At 45.3% G+C, this 16,820-nt stretch overlaps 1 protein-coding gene across 1 annotated transcript; it reads right to left on the bottom strand.

Moving 5' to 3' along the window:
* Positions 1–434: 434 nt before the first annotated feature.
* LOC123085022 (metal transporter Nramp2) lies at positions 435–4,084 on the bottom strand. Its single transcript, XM_044506578.1, has 4 exons — positions 3,416–4,084; positions 2,013–2,149; positions 1,269–1,921; positions 435–819 (listed from the first exon to the last, which is right to left on the bottom strand). The coding sequence occupies exons 1-4, from the start codon at positions 3,982–3,984 to the stop codon at positions 613–615; spliced, it is 1,566 nt and encodes a 521-aa protein (XP_044362513.1). The 5' UTR covers positions 3,985–4,084; the 3' UTR covers positions 435–612.
* Between the last annotated feature and the right edge of the window lie 12,736 nt (positions 4,085–16,820).

Raw genomic sequence — 16,820 nt, 5'->3', positions numbered from 1 at the left:
GGACCGGCGGCGGCGAAGATCGCTCCCTTCTTGAAGGCGTCGTCGCGGCTCTCATTGCCCGTCATGCGGCTCCGGAGGAAACTCTAATCCTTGGATCGGGCGGTGGCAGCGCTCCGGCGTCGTATCCTTCCTGAAAGCGCCGCCTTGGAGCACATGGTTCGTCATATGTAGCTTCATATCTTCGGGGCGGTAGTGCTAGGAGTGGTGTTGTTGCGCTCAGCGCCTATGTATCATGTCTTAGGTGTGTGCGTGTGTTGCGGTGGCGTGGCGTGTCGTTGTACTGGATGCTTGTGGTTTGGTGCTTTATATATAAAGCGGGGCGAAAGCCTTTTTCGGTAATACCATGTAAAACTTCATGCACTAGCCTACCATTTACCACCTCAAGTATGCTGGTGTTGGTGTTGGTTTAGCCCAATCCTAAAGGGGAAGCCTGCTAATCCACAAATACAATTATACAACAGCAACTGATATACAATATAGACCTCTCCCCCGGAGCTAATACAAATAGGCAGCCGTACAGGTTGTACACTGGGGAGCAGCTTTCTCCCAATATTATCTATCCATTCCCGTTCATCTTCTTCATCATGGAGATGAAATGACTAACACTCTTTCTCATGAGCTCTTTGAGACTGATGAGCGAAGGCGGGAATACAGCGTGGTGTTCCTCAGGATCAGGTAGATGATGAACGCGAGGTAAACAGCCAGCACGACGCACAAGCTTGAACGAACGACTGCGCCCCGCACTTCGTTGGTGTAGAAGGACAGGATGAGGTATCCGTTGATGAGCATCAGAAAGATTGTGACGATCCAACTTATCACCTAAACAAGAGCACAAATTTAAGTTAGCATAGCAAACGAGGGACGGACATTGCTACCATTTCTACAACGTTACATTATCACCACCCGCCAAAAACATTATATCTTCATGATCTTTTTGCTCATATGAATACAATTTCATCATCAAACATATAATTGCAGACTAATTAAACAGAAAAAACTGGTCAAAAATCTGCCGAAGTTGGAAAATATTGAATGGATACAGCTGTAGGTGCTTAAGTAAAATCGGGATCCGAAATTAAGGGCTCTTTGCTCGGTAATTACGGGATTAAAAGGTTTTTAGTCCTTTCAGACGAATTACACAATCTTATGCAGTGACACGACCAACAACTCATACAGCAGCAAATGTAACACTTGAAGAACTAGTTAAGTTCACTGCTAGCATGAAAGCTATAAATTTTATGAATAACAGAAAGTCAAAGCAAACTTACTTTGGTGATAGGACCAACCACGAATGACCCCATGAGCTGCTCACTCGAAACAAGGGTGATGAGAGGAATTAGTGCAAATGGAATCTGAATGGACTGAAGAACATTGAGCGACTCATTCAGAACGTCCATGGTAGGATCTTCAGTATCAAAAAATAAAGCCACAATCATAGTCGGAATAATGGCAAAGCTTCGAGTAATCACTGCTCGTAACCACTTCTTCAATCGAAGATTAAGGAAACCTCCCATGACAAATTGGCCTGCATATGTGCCAGTGATCGTGCTGCTCTGTCCAGACGCTAACAACCCGATAGCCCAGATATAGAGGACAGGAAACAGGGCAGTTCCATATTTCTCCTGTAAGTACTGGCCAGCATTCTCAAGACCTATGTTATCAGCTTTGTCGGATCCATAAAATCCTTTTGCGAATACCGTTGTAACGCAGATGTTAATAAAGAAAGAGACGATGAGAGCAAGAATCGACTCAATGTTGTAATAGTACACTGCTTCTTGAACACGGGATTTCTTTTTTGTGTCAATCTTCCTGGACTGCACTAGCGCTGAGTGCAAGAAAACATTATGGGGCATGATGATGCAGCCCACAATTCCAACCGCCTGTTTGATGGTCTTTGAGCTTAGCTTTGGAACCACCAAACCTAATTATGAAAAATACTGAATAAATTCTTCTACGTCTCAAGAGTGCATCAGAAACAAAAGCATCTGCCAACATATCAGACAGAGAATTACCGATCAGAAGCTCCTTTCCACTAGGCTTCGTTTCACCAAACATGATCGCAAATGATATAGCCATGGTTGCAATCAAGACGCCGAAAAACGCTTCCAATTTTCTCACACCATAGTTCTCCAGGAATAGAAAGATGAAGCTGGCATGAAAAACATGTCATATGAGCCAAAGTATAGCAATACATATCAGTTCTGCCGAAAAGTTCTTCACCATAAAAGGAAAGAGGCAGTTGGTGGTACATAAACAAAGCTGATGTCAAAAACAGACAAGGATTGAAGAACACCACCATATAGCAGACAAAGGATAAACAGAAACTTTTGTCTAATCATTATCCACCCCTAAATTTTTGGCAGGACTCCTCCAAACAATTATTTGATCATTTTTTGTTCCTTCCATTGCTATCAATCTCACCATCCAAAAAATCCCAAAACATTGTGGCAGTTAGTGATTCAGAATAAGCAGTAGTGGAATTGTACGGATAATAGACAAGAACACATGTCCATATTTTAATCTCTTTAACAACTACAAGTCTCTGACCAAAGAGAAACATAACAGAAGGTACTAAACCGACCAATAAACACGCAGTGCCGCCTGAGCCACACAAAATTATACTGATAATTATTAAGAGAGTGAAGCCACAGCTGGAACAAAAGGTCACAAACATTCTGCAACCCTCGGACATGGTGAAGTTGTGATATCGACAAAGCTAACAGAACTCCTTTGTCTGCATGTTTCTCTAGCCCAGACTGTTTTTGTTTTTGTGCCGATGTTACAAAAAAAAAAAGAGCAACCAAAGCGTGCAAACAACAACAGCTTCGTTCGATTAGCACGGAGCAGGGAAGCCCCTCTAGCCCAAAAATGCTTTTATATTTGTGTGGCAATTTTCAGCCACCAGATGAGGACTGCCCCAAAAGTTAGTACTATGAACTGCTGTGCAGCAAACCAACAAGAGGAAGCAAACAAGCAGCAGTCACACTCGGGATCGATTCCCTGCAAGCACAGCACACCAAAAACACGCTGGATATATTGTTTATTACCCAACAAACAAGATGGAGCTGATCAACTGAACGAATCCAAAGACAAGCACGAGAAAAGGGAAAGAAATGGAAGCAGAGTCAGTTTACGCGAAGAAACGCATCGAATCTTCAGATGCCATCGCTGCGCAGATTTTTACTACCTACCAGAGAAAGGAACACCTGAACCAACTTATTCGCGAGCTCTAGTCTCGACAACTCCAAAAAGATAAGAACAGAGCGGCTCGATTTGCAACCAACAACAAACTAGAGGCCGCCAAAATCTTATGCAGTTTGAGTTGGGTGCCAAGAGGAAAAGAACAGAGATGGGGACCGTGAATTAATTCTGGTCGCGAGCAGGAGCAGGAGCTGGAGCAGGGAAGCAAACTGACCAGTCGAAGGCGGTGATGACGACGCCGCCCCAGAGCGGCACGATGCCCCCGGAGAGGATCTTGATGGCAATCGCGCTGCCGATGACCTCCTGTATGTCGGCGCCGACGAGCGCGAGCTCCGTCATGACCCAGAGCGCGCGCGTGGCCCAGGGCGGGTACTCCTCGCGGCAGAGCTCGGCGAGGTGCTTCCCGGTGACGACCCCGAGGCGCGCGGAGAGCAGCTGAACGAGCGCGCCCATGACCGTGGCCCAGAGCAGCAGCCAGAGGAGCTGGTACCCGGCGGCGGCGCCCGCCTGCAGGTCCCCCTCGAGGTTGCCCGGGTCGAGGAAGCCGATGCACATGAGGAAGCCGGGTCCCGTGAAGCGCCAGAGCTTCCGCCAGGAGAAGGTCGGGCGAGGGCGCGCGGCGCCGGGCTCGCCGACGTCGTCGGGCTCCGAGTCGGAGATGGAGATGGAGACTTTGTCGTCCGAGTCGTACGCGCGCTCCTCGTACTCGTCGTGCGAGGAGGAGGCGCCCCCGCCCCCGCCCCCGCCGGGGAGCAGGCTCTCGGCGAGGTCGCGGGACGCCATGGGAGCGCAGGAGGATGCGTGCGCGAGCGGGGAGTGGGTTGGACGGGCGAGTGAGTTGGGAGATGGGAGTTCCTCTGACTCCTTCGTGAAACCAGGACTGGTTTCTGTCAGAACGAATTTATAGCTCCATTTCCTAATCCAAACTTTTTTTTCTTTAATATAAATCCAACATTAACTGCCTTTTTCGACGTCCGGCATCAATCAAATCATAAAAATAAAATGGAAATTGTGTGTTTTACTCCAAGAAGAAGAAAGATCTACTGTATTTACCTCCTCCTTTTGAATGAAACTCTGGAAAATCCAGAAGAACCGCCATGGAGATGGAGTAGTTGCTTCAAGCAACGCGTCGGAGAAAATCGCACCGTATATTTTGGTGTGGAGTGCTTTAGTTTGTTTGTGGACACGATGCACGGCGGTTGTGCGTAACAGAATGTGGCATCGACTAAACAATCATCCCAGAGGGACAGTTTTATCTTCTTTTTTTTCAGTTTGAGATCAGGTTGAGTCATCGGTCGAGCTTAACTCAAGAGTCGTGCACGAATTTACCTTTACCACTTGATTACAACGGGAAGACTCTTCTCCCAATGGACGTAGCTTAGATTATGATGGAAGCAGTCCATCAGAATCTAAGTTCTCACATTTTTTTTTCGAGAAAACTTTCAATCTATTCATCTTCCATCACGGCAGTACAACGAACACTAGAAATAATAAAAATTACATCCAGATCCGTAGACCACCTAACGACGGCTACAATCACTGAAACGAGCCGAAGGCGCGCCGCCGTCATCACCCCTCCCTCACCGGAGTCGGGCACAACTTGTTGTAGTAGACAATCGGGAAGTCGTCGTAAGTTCTCACATTTTTTAATTTATTTTAGTCTTTTTTAGTGATGTTTGTTCGGTGAAAGAAGAAGTCTTGTCGACTAAGATGTGTCATAAGGGTAAAATCTAGGTATATGCGTTTATAGAGCTGAGCCTACATGCATGTATATGAACATTTATGATTGTCCTGTGAGCAGACTTTTCTTCCATTTTTCTCTTTCAGAAGTGCATTTTTTTCTAGGAAGTACTCCTTCAGTCGTTAACCACTAATCAGCGTGCTTTAGCTTTGGTGGAAGCCACTAACCTTAGCTTGCTTCACGTGCTAACAACCAGTGAAGCACACTAGTTATGTTAGGGCATCTTCAAGGAGAACCCGCCAACCTTCCGTAACCGTTCGGATCATGCTGTCTGGACCGCCGAAGCCATTTAACGTAGTTCTGTATCAGTCTGTGCGGTGCTCCAGACGTGATTTCTCCTGTAAAATGGAGACAGACGTGTGGAGGTTTGCGGGAGTCCAAACCGATGCCAAGCCCGCTTCTGACCGTCCTAGCCCGTCAAAAACCCCTCCCACCTCCCCCACGCGCTCCCGCGCGACGCCAGCTGCTCGCGTCCATGCCGCTGTAGAGCACACCGCTCAACATTGAAGACGCTTCAGGGCGGATGCGGCCTCTCACTGCCTCCGCCATTGAAGCGACCTGCCGATCGAGGGCACAGACCGCGACACCGCCGTAGGATATGTTTAGGGGCGGGTCTTTTTTTGTTATAAATATTTGAAATGTAATTAAATCCGTCATGTTTGTATGAAATTCGGCCGTGTTTGCATGAATTTCATCCAGTATGTTGAAAAAGAGTTTGAAATATATGCGGCTAGCGTTGGATGTCGGCCTCCCGCCTCCGTGTACGTGGACTGGTCCCCCACTGTACGTGAACATATGCCGGAGAAAATTTACAGGTTGCTGTTGGAGATGCCCTTATATGAAGTGTTTGGCACAAGGCTATTTTTAAAAAAAGTTTATAGAGACAGACATTTGAGATATAGTGTTGGACTAGCAAGATGCCCGTGCGTTGCACGGAACATGAAGATACATTTGTATGAGTAGTTTATTTTGTGGGAGAAAAGGATGAACGAGGGATGGCCTTATCTGCAAATGTGAAGAGGAGTGTGGGTAAATTGTCATAGCCTCCTTCCTATCCGTTAGATATATATCGGACGGTCTATATTACAGGATGGCAAGCACACCATCATCACCAACTCTACTTTTTATATAGTGTTGGATATCCGTGTCCATGAGTTGGATTTAGGGACGACGTCGGAGATACCCTTGCCACTTTTAGGTTTCTTTTCACGAGGGTGCATTGAAGGAAATATGCTCTAGAGGCAATAATAAAGTTATTATTTATATTTCCTTATATCATGATAAATGTTTATTATTCATGCTAGAATTGTATTAACCGGAAACCTGATACATGTGTGAATACACAGACAAACAGAGTGTCACTAGTATGCCTCTACTTGACTAGCTCGTTAAACAAAGATGGTTAAGTTTCCTAGCCATGGACAAAAAGTTGTCATTTAATAAACGGGATCACATATTAGAGAATGATGTGACTGACTTGACACATCCGTTAGCTTAGCACGATGATCGTTTAGTTTACTGCTATTGCTTTATCCATAACTTATACATGTTCCTATGACTATGAGATTATGCGACTCCTGAATACCGAAGGAACACTTAGTGTGCTATCAAATGTCACAACGTAACTGGGTGACTATAAATATGCTCTACAGGTGTCTCCGATGGTGTTTGTTGAGTTGGCATAGATCGAGATTAGGATTTGTCACTCCGTGTATCTGAGAGGTATCTCTGGGCCCTCTCGGTAATACACATCACTATAAGACTTGCAAGCAATGTGACTAATGAGTTAGTTACGGGATGTAGCATTACGGAACGAGTAAAGAGACTTACCGGTAACGATATTGAACTAGGTATGATGATACCGACGATCAACTCTCGGGCAAGTAACATACTGATGACAAAGGGAACAACGTATGTTGTTATGCGGTTTGACCGGTAAAGATCTTCGTAGAATATGTAGGAACCAATATGAGCATCCAGGTTCCGCTATTGGTTATTGACCGGAGATGAGTCTCGGTCATGTCTACATAGTTCTCGAACCCGTAAGGTCCGCACGCTTAACGTTCGGTGACGATCGGTATTATGAGTTTATGTGTTTTCATGTACTAAAGGTTGTTAGGAGTCCCGGATGTGATCACGGGCATGACGAGGAGTCTCGAATGGTCGAGACGTAAAGATCGATATATTGGATGGCCATGTTTGAACATTGGAATGGTTCCGGGTAAGTTCGGGCATTTACCGGAGTACCGGGAAGTTACCGGAACCCACCGGGAAGTATATGGGCCTTATTGGGCCGTAGTGGGAGACAGGGGAAGGAAGCATAGGAGGCCCCCCCCCAATCCCAATCCGAATTGGGTGGGGTGTCGGTGTCAAAACCGGTGGATGTCTGGTAGGGGGTCCCGAACTGTGCGTCTAAGGTTGATGGTAACAGGAGACAGGGGACACAAAGTTTTACCCAGGTTCAGGCCTTCTTGATGGAGGTAATACACTACGTCCTGCTTGATTGATATTGATGAATATGAGTATTACAAGAGTTGATCTACCCCGAGATCGTAATGGCTAAACCCTAGAAGCCTAGCATGTATGACTAAGGTATTGAGTATATCCTTTCCGGACTACACCCTCTGGTTTATATAGACACCAGGGGGATCTAGGGTTACATAGAGTCGGTTACATAAGAGGGAATCTTCATAGTTGTTTGCGAAGCTTAGCTTCCATGCCAAGGAGAGTCCCATCCGGACACGGGTACAGTCTTCGGTCTTCATATCTTCACAGCCCATCAGTCCGGCCCATAGATAACAGGTCGGACACCCGAGGACCCCTTAGTCCAGGACTCCCTCAGTAGCCCCTGAACCTGGCTTCAATGACAAGGTATCTGGCGCGTAGTGCTGTCTTCAGCATTGCAAGGCGGGTTCCTCCTTCCGAACTCCCGAATAGTCTCCAGACGAATTGATCGTGTCCGGACCTGTAACACACGCCGCACACAACCGCAGAGAGAATATAATAACACACGAGTCCAATCTGCTGACAACTTTGGTGACGTCACGCTTGTCCGGTCATAATTTTGGACCGTTTTTCGCCCCACGTTTCGAGACGCGGTTGTCATTGGCACGTCTTGTCAAAGCAGAGATTGTGTCCCCTTATTATGGGATTTTCATCAATATGAGCGTGGGTAACCTAACCGTCCTGTGAGAAAGATTCCTCAGAAATAGGCAGGTTCCTAGGCTTAGGAGGAGACGTTCAATACCGGAGGTGTATATAAAGGAACCAAGGGCCGTCTTTTTATGCCAAACCTCTCCTATGCCTCCCCAACCCCGAGTTCCAGCACCCAAGGTTCGACTACATTGCTTTCAGCCTTCCCATCATGTCCGGATCTATGTCCCAAGGCCGATGGGTGGCTTCCTCTATTACAAAGGAGGATATCACAAAGCTTCGGGCGGCCAGATATCTGACCGTAGAGATCAACCACCATCTTCCTGCTCAAGGACAAGTTATCCCGACCCCCAGATCCAGCGAGAGGGTGGTATTCGTCTCCCACTTCCTCCAGGGGTTAGGGTTTGCTCTTCACCCCTTTGTCCGAGGGCTAATGTTTTATTACGGATTAGATTTTCACGATCTTGCCCCGAACTCTATCCTCCATGTCTCAGTGTTTATCATTACATGTGAGGCCTTCCTTCGAATCCCCCCCACACTTCGGCTTATGGCTCAAAACCTTTGGTGTGAAGCCGAAGGTAGTCGACGGGGAACAGGCGGAGTGCGGCGGTGCTACAATCAGCCAACTCGCCAACACTCCCTGGCCAAAAGGTTCTTTTTTCGAGGCTTCCAATTACTGGCAGTGGGAGTGGTTTTATATTACAGAGCCCCGCAGTGCTAAGTGGGTAGCTGCCCCCACCTTCCGTCCCAGCCCACTGTTACAGCTCGCGTCATGGGTCAACAAAGGGGCTAGACTGGGGATTAGTAGATGAAGTGCAGACCTTACAAAGCCGCATTCGGACCCTCCTCGAGAGAGATATCGATCTCTTCAGTGTGATCCAAGTGACGTTAGTTCACCGAATCCTGCCCTGCCAGCGCAGGCCTCGCCGTATGTGTGAGTTTAATCCAGAGGGACCACAGACCCTCCAACACTTCTTCGATGCCACACACGAAGGGATGTGGAAGCTATTTTTCGGGAAGCGGAAACATTGGCCGGATACTGCTGAGGACGTTGGCCTTAACTGTAATCGTCCGGATACCCCGGTAAGCACTTGGCTTTCGAATACTTTGTGGTCATGCATAAAGTAATACGATACTAAGCAAGCTATCTTTTTCCAGGGCTGGATAAAGAAGGCGGAACTGATTATGTGTTCGGCCCCTCTGCCCGATGGTCCAGCGAATCCGGTCCTAACAAGGATGCTAGCCCCAGCACCATACCCGATGCCGGAGAAGGAGGACGAGGCAGAGGGCAACCGGACCAAGGATGACCTCTATTCATAGGTAACCTCGGACTTTGTGTCCGGTGGAATAAAAATCCCCTCATCCGAAGACAAAAATGAAGGGGGAGCACTATCTCCTTCCTTCCCAGGAAGAAGAGGGCCGCCTCCGAAGATTGGGAGAAGCGGGCTCCTAAGCAAGGCAAGATGCCTCCGGAGGGCGGCCCGGGCCTGGAGGACGTCGAAGCGCAGTCTCATGACGAGGACGAGCCTCTGGCCAAATCGTAAGTGAACAGTGTTGTTTTAAACCTATCCCGTTCTTTTCTTATGATGCCTGGAATATATATTTTTTTGCAGCTCAGCGCGCATTCCCCTTCGACAATCCTCCTCCTCGGGGGACCTTCTCCCGGAGATGATGGAAAGCGAGACGCCACCACTGGCTTCTCCGTCCAATAGGGCAGACAACCTTGAGGTGTCGCCGCTGAGGGTCTCCCCTGACCAACAAGTGGTGCAAGGGATACACGAAGGTGATACTTCGATGGTCCAGAGTCCGGGGAACAACAATGAAGACCCCGAGCAATTCGGAATGCGGCCGGATACAAATAAACGAATCCCTTCAAAGGGTGACCGTACTCCTGCGGCTTCCTCCGGAGACCCAGAGGTGCCGGATATCTTTGAAGGAAATATGCCCTAGAGGCAATAATAAAGTTATTATTTATTTCCTTATTTCATGATAAATGTTTATTATTCATGCTAGAATTGTATTAACCGGAAACATAATACATGTGTGAATACATAGACAAACAAAGTGTCACTAGTATGCCTCTACTTGACTAGCTCGTTAATCAAAGATGGTTATGTTTCCTAACCATAGACAAAGAGTTGTTATTTGATTGACGGGATCACATCATTAGGAGAATGATGTGATCGACTTGACCCATTCCGTTAGCTTAGCACTCGATCGTTTAGTATGTTGCTATTGCTTTCTTCATGACTTATACATGTTCCTATGACTATGAGATTATGCAACTCCCGTTTACCGGAGGAACACTTTGGGTGCTACCAAACGTCACAACGTAACTGGGTGATTATAAAGGAGCATTACAGGTGTCTCCAAAGGTAGATGTTGGGTTGGCGTATTTCGAGATTAGGATTTGTCACTCCGATTGTCGAAGAGGTATCTCTGGGCCCTCTCGGTAATGCACATCACATAAGCCTTGCAAGCATTACAACTAATATGTTAGTTGTGAGATGATGTATTACGGAACGAGTAAAGAGACTTGCCGGTAACGAGATTGAACTAGGTATTGGATACCGACGATCAAATCTCGGGCAAGTAACATACCGATGACAAAGGGAACAACGTATGTTGTTATGCGGTCTGACCGATAAAGATCTTCGTAGAATATGTAGGAGCCAATATGGGCATCCAGGTCCCGCTATTGGTTATTGGCCGGAGATTTGTCTCAGTCATGTCTACATTGTTCTCGAACCGTAGGGTCCGCACGCTTAACGTTACGATGACAGTTATTGTGAGTTTATGCATTTTGATGTACCGAAGTTAGTTCGGAGTCCCGTATGTGATCACGGACATGACGAGGAGTCTCGAAATGGTCGAGACATAAAGATTGATATATTGGACGACTATATTCGGACACAGAAGGGTTCCGGAGAAGTTTCGGATAAAACCGGAGCACCGGGGGGTTACCGGAACCCCCCGGGGGGTTAATGGGCCTCATGGGCCTAAAGTGGAGAAGAGGAAGGGGCTGCCAGGGCAGGCCGCGCGCCCCCTCTCCCCCTAGTCCGAATTGGACAAGGAGGGAGGGGCGGCGCCCCCCCTTTCCTTCTCTCCCCCCCCCCTCTCCTACTTGGACAAGGAAACGGGAGGGGAGTCCTACTCCCGGTAGGAGTAGGACTCCTCATGCGCCCTCCTCTAGGCCGGCCGCACCCTTCCCCCTTGCTCCTTTATATACGGGGGCAAGGGGGCACCTCTAGACACACAAGTTGATCCTCGTGATCGTTCCTTAGCCGTGTGCGGTGCCCCCTGTCACCATATTCCACCTCGATCATACTGTTGTAGTGCTTAGGCGAAGCCTTGCGTCGGTGGAACATCATCATCGTCACCACGCCGTTGTGCTGACGGAACTCATCCCCGAAGCTTTGTTGGATCGGAGCCCGGGGAGCGTCATCGAGCTGTACGTGTGCTAAGAACTCGGAGGTGCCGGAGTAACGGTACTTAGATCGGTCGGATCGGGAAGAAGACGTATGACTACTTCCACTACATTGTGTCAACGCTTCCGTTGCGATCTACAAGGGTATGTAGATCATACTCTCCCCTCTCATTGCTGTGCATCACCATGATCTTGCGTGTGCGTAGGAAAATTTTGAAATTACTACGTTTCCCAACAGTGGCATCCGAGCCTAGGTTTTATGGTTTGATGTTATATGCACGAGTAGAACACAAGTGAGTTGTGGGCGATATAAGTCATACTGCCTACCAGCATGTCATACTTTGGTTCAGCGGTATTGTTGGACGAGACGACCCGAACCGACATTACGCGTACGCTTACGCGAGACCGGTTCTCCCGACGTGCTTTGCACATAGGTGGCTTGCGGGCGACAGTCTCTCCAACTTTAGTTGAACCAAGTGTGGCTACGTCCGGTCCTTGCGAAGGTTAAAATGGAGTCAAATTGACAAACTATCGTTGTGGTTTTGATGCGTAGGTGAGATTGGTTCTTACTTAAGCCCGTAGCAGCCACGTAAAACTTGCAACAACAAAGTAGAGGACGTCTAACTTGTTTTTGCAGGGCATGTTGTGATGTGATATGGCCAAGACATGATGCTAAATTTTATTGTATGAGATGATCATGTTTTGTAACCGAGTTATCGGCAACTGGCAGGAGCCATATGGTTGTCGCTTTATTGTATGCAATGCAATCGCGATGTAATGCTTTACTTTATTACTAAGCGGTAGTGATAGTCGTGGAAGCATAAGATTGACGAGATGACAACGATGCTACGATGGAGATCAAGGTGTCCCGCCGGTGACGATGGTGATCATGACAATGCTTCGGAGATGGAGATCACAGGCACAAGATGATGATGGCCATATCATATCACTTATATTGATTGCATGTGATGTTTATCTTTTATGCATCTTATCTTGCTTTGATTGACGGTAGCATTATAAGATGATCTCTCACTAAATTATCAAGAAGTGTTATCCCTGAGTATGCACCGTTGCGAAAGTTCTTCGTGCTGAGACACCACGTGATGATCGGGTGTGATAGGCTCTACGTTCAAATACAACGGGTGCAAAACAGTTGCACACGCGGAATACTCAGGTTATACTTGACGAGCCAAGCATATACAGATATGGCCTTGGAACACGGAGACCGAAAGGTCGAGCGTGAATCATATAGTAGATATGATCAACATAGTGATGTTCACCAATGAAACTACTCCATCTCACGTGATGATCGGACATGGTTTAGTTGATTTGGATCACGTGATCACTTAGAGGATTAGAGGGATGTCTATCTAAGTGGGAGTTCTTAAGTAATATGATTAAATTGAACTTAAATTTATCATGAACTTAGTCCCGGTAGTATTTTGCAAATTATGTTGTAGATCAATAGCTCGCGTTGTTGCTTCCCTGTGTTTGTTTTGATATGTTCCTAGAGAAAATTGTGTTGAAAGATGTTAGTAGCAATGATGCGGATTGGATCCGTAATCTGAGGTTTATCCTCATTGCTGCACAAAAGAATTATGTCCTTGATGCACCGCTAGGTGACAGACCTATTGCAGGAGCAGATGCAGACGTTATGAACGTTTGGCTAGCTCAATATGATGACTACTTGATAGTTTAGTGCACCATGCTTAATGGCTTAGAATCGGGACTTCAAAGATGTTTTGAACGTCATGGACCATATGAGATGTTCCTGAAGTTGAAGTTAATATTTCAAGCAAATACCCGAGTTGAGAGATATAAAGTCTCCAACAAGTTCTATAGCTAAAAGATGGAGGAGAATCGCTCAACTAGTGAGCATGTGCCCAGATTGTCTGAGTACTACAATCGCTTGAATCAAGTGGGAGTTAATCTTCCAGATAAGATAGTGATTGACAGAATTCTCTAGTCACCATCACCAAGTTAGTAGAACTTCGTGATGAACTATGATATGCAAGGGATAACGGAAATGATTCCCAAGCTCTTCGTAATGCGGAAATTGACGAAGGTAGAAATCAAGAAAAACATCAAGTGTTGATGAGACCACTAGTTTCAAGAAAAGGGCAGAGGGAAGAAGGGGAACTTCAAGAAGAACAGCAAACAAGTTGCTGCTCAAGTGAAGAAGCCCAAGTCTGGTCCTAAGCCTGAGACTAAGTGCTTCTACTGCAAAGGGACTGGTCACTGGAAGCGGAACTGCCCCAAGTATTTGGCGGATAAGAAGGATGGCAAAGTGAACAAAAGTATATTTGATATACATGTTATTGATGTGTACTTTACTAGTGTTTATAGCAACCCCTCAGTATTTGATACTAGTTTAGTTGCTAAGATTAGTAACTCAAAACAGGAGTTGCAGAATAAACAGAGACTAGTTAAGGGTGAAGTGACGATGTGTGTTGGAAGTAGTTCCAAGATTGATATGATCATCATCGCACACTCCCCTATACTTTCGGGATTAGTGTTGAACCTAAATAAGTGTTATTTGGTTTTTGCGTTGAGCATGAATATGATTTGATCATATTTATTGCAATACTTTTATTCATTAAAGTCAGAGAATAATTGTTGTTCTGTTTACATGAATAAAACCTTCGATGGTCATACACCCAATGAAACAAGTTCATTGGATCTCGATCGTAGTGATACACATATTCATAATATTGAAACCAAAAGATGCAAAGTTAATAATGATAGTGCAACTTATTTGTGGCACTGCCGTTTAGGTCATATTGGTGTAAAGCGCATGAAGAAACTCCATGCTGATGGGCTTTTGGAATCACTTGATTATGAATCACTTGATGCTTGCGAACCATGCCTTATGGGCAAGATGACTAAAACGCCGTTCTCCAGAACAATGAAGCAAGCAACAGATTTGTTGGAAATCATACATACTGATGTATGTGGTCCGATGAATATTAAGGCTTGCAGCAGGTATCATTATTTTCTGACCTTCACAGATGATTTGAGCAGATATGGGGATATCTACTTGATGAAACATAAGTCTGAAACATTTGAACAGTTCAAAGAATTTCAGAGTGAAGTGGAAAATCATCATGACTAGAAAATAAAAGTTTCTACGATATGATCGCGGAGGTAAAATATTTGAGTTACGAGTTTGGCCTTCAATTAAAACAATGTGAAATAGTTTCACTACTCATGCCACCTGGAACACCATAGTGTAATGGTGTGTCCGAACATCATAACCGTACTTTATTAGATATAGTGCGATCTATGATGTCTCTTACCGATCTACCACTATCGTTTTGGGGTTATGCATTAGAGACAGCTGCATTCACGTTAAATAGGGCACCATCTAAATCCGTTGAGACGACACCGTGTGAACTATGGTTTGGCAAGAAACCTAAGCTGTCGTTTCTTAAAGTTTGGAGTTGCGATGCTTATGTGAAAAAGTTTCATCTCGATAAGCTCAAACTCAAATCGGAGAAATATGTCTTCATAGGATACCCAAAGGAGACAGTTGGGTACACCTTCTATCACAGATCCAAAGGCAAGGCATTCGTTGCTAAGAATGGATCCTTTCTAGAGAAGGAGTTTCTATCGAAAGAAGTGAGTGGGAGGAAAATAGAAAACTTGATAAGGTAATTGTACCTTCTCCCTTATTGGAAAATAGTTCATCACAGAAATCTGTTCCTGTGACTACTACACCAGTTAGTGAGGAAGCTAATGATAATGATCATGAAACTTCAGAACAAGATACTACTGAACCTCGTAGATCAACCAGAGTAAGATCCGCGCCAGAGTGGTACGGTAATCCCGTTCTGGAAGTCATGCTACTAGATCATGATGAACCTGCGAACTATGAAGAAACGATGGTGAGCCCAGATTCCGCAAAGTGGCTTCAAGCCATGAAATCCGAGATGGGATCCATGTATAAGAACAAAGTATGGACTTTGGTTGACTTGCCCGATGATCGGCAATCAATTGAGAATAAATGGATCTTCAAGAAGAAGACTGACGCTGACGGTAATATTACTGTCTACAAAGCTCGACTTGTCGCAAAAGGTTTTTGACAAGTTCAAGGTGTTGACTACGATGAGATTTTCTCACTCGTATCTATGCTTAAGTCTGTCCGAATCATGTTAGCAATTGCCGCATTTTATGAAATCTGGCAAATGGATAAACAAAACTGCATTCCTTAATGGATTTACTAAAGAAGAGTTGTATACGATGCAACTAGAAGGTTTTGTCGATCCTAAAGGTGTTAACTAAATATGCAAGCTCCAGCGATCCATCTATGGACTGGTGCAAGAATCTCAGAGTTGGAATATACGCTTTGATAAGTTGATCAAAGCATATAGTTTTATACACACTTGCGGTGAAGCCTGTATTTACAAGAAAGTGAGTGGGAGCACTACATCATTTCTAATAAGTATATGTGTATGACATATTGTTGATCGGAAATAATGTAGAATTATTCTGCAAAGCATAAAGGAGTGTTTGAAAGGAGTTTTTCAAATAAAGACCTCGGTAAAGCTGCTTACATATTGAGCATCAAGATCTATAGAGATAGATCAAGACGCTTGATAAGTTTTCAATGAGTACATACCTTGACAAGATTTTGAAGTAGTTCAAAATGGAACAGTCAAAGAAAAGGTTTCTTGCCTATGTTACAAGGTGTGAAGTTGAGTAAGACTCAAAGCCCGACCACGGCAGAAGATAGAAAGAGAATGAAAGTCATTCCCTATGCCTCAGTCATAGGTTCTATAAAGTATGCCATGCTGTGTACCAAACCTATTGTATACCCTACACTAATTTTGTCAAGGGAGTACAATAGTGATCTAGAAGTAGATCACTGGATAGCGGTCAAAGTTATCCTTAGTGGAATACGGATATGTTTCTCGATTATGGAGGTGACAAAAGGTTCGTCGTAAAAGGGTTACGTCGATACAAGTTTTGGCACTAATCCGGATGACTCTTAGTCTTCATCTGGATACATATTGAAAGTGGGAGCAATTAGCTAAAGTAGCTCCGTGCAGAGCATTGTAGACATAGAAAATTGCAAAATACTTATGGATCTGAATATGGCAGACCCGTTGACTAAACTTCTCTCACAGGAAAAACATGATCACACCTTAGTACTCTTTGGGTGTTAATCACATAGCAATGTGAACTAGATTACTGACTCTAGTAAACCCTTTGAGTGTTGGTCACATATCGATGTGAACTATGGGTGTTAACCACATAAAGATGTGAACTATTGATGTTAGATCACATGGCGATGTGAAC

Source organism: Triticum aestivum, chromosome 4A (assembly GCF_018294505.1).
Source record: "Triticum aestivum cultivar Chinese Spring chromosome 4A, IWGSC CS RefSeq v2.1, whole genome shotgun sequence".
In the NCBI taxonomy this organism is placed as follows: domain Eukaryota; kingdom Viridiplantae; phylum Streptophyta; class Magnoliopsida; order Poales; family Poaceae; genus Triticum; species Triticum aestivum.
Note: the sequence above shows the minus strand (reverse complement) of the source record. Positions and strands in the feature narration are given on the sequence as shown.

What these genes read in the sequence shown, in the direction of transcription:
- LOC123085022 (XM_044506578.1), bottom strand. Translation starts at nt 3,984, where the DNA reads ATGGCGTCCCGCGACCTCGCCGAGAGCCTGCTCCCCGGCGGGGGCGGG. An exon ending in GTCATCACCGCCTTCGACTG is followed by an intron (nt 2,150 to 3,415) that starts GTCAGTTTGCTT and finishes TTTTCATGCCAG; the next exon opens with CTTCATCTTTCTATTCCTGG. An exon ending in TGGTTGGTCCTATCACCAAA is followed by an intron (nt 820 to 1,268) that starts GTAAGTTTGCTT and finishes GCTCTTGTTTAG; the next exon opens with GTGATAAGTTGGATCGTCAC.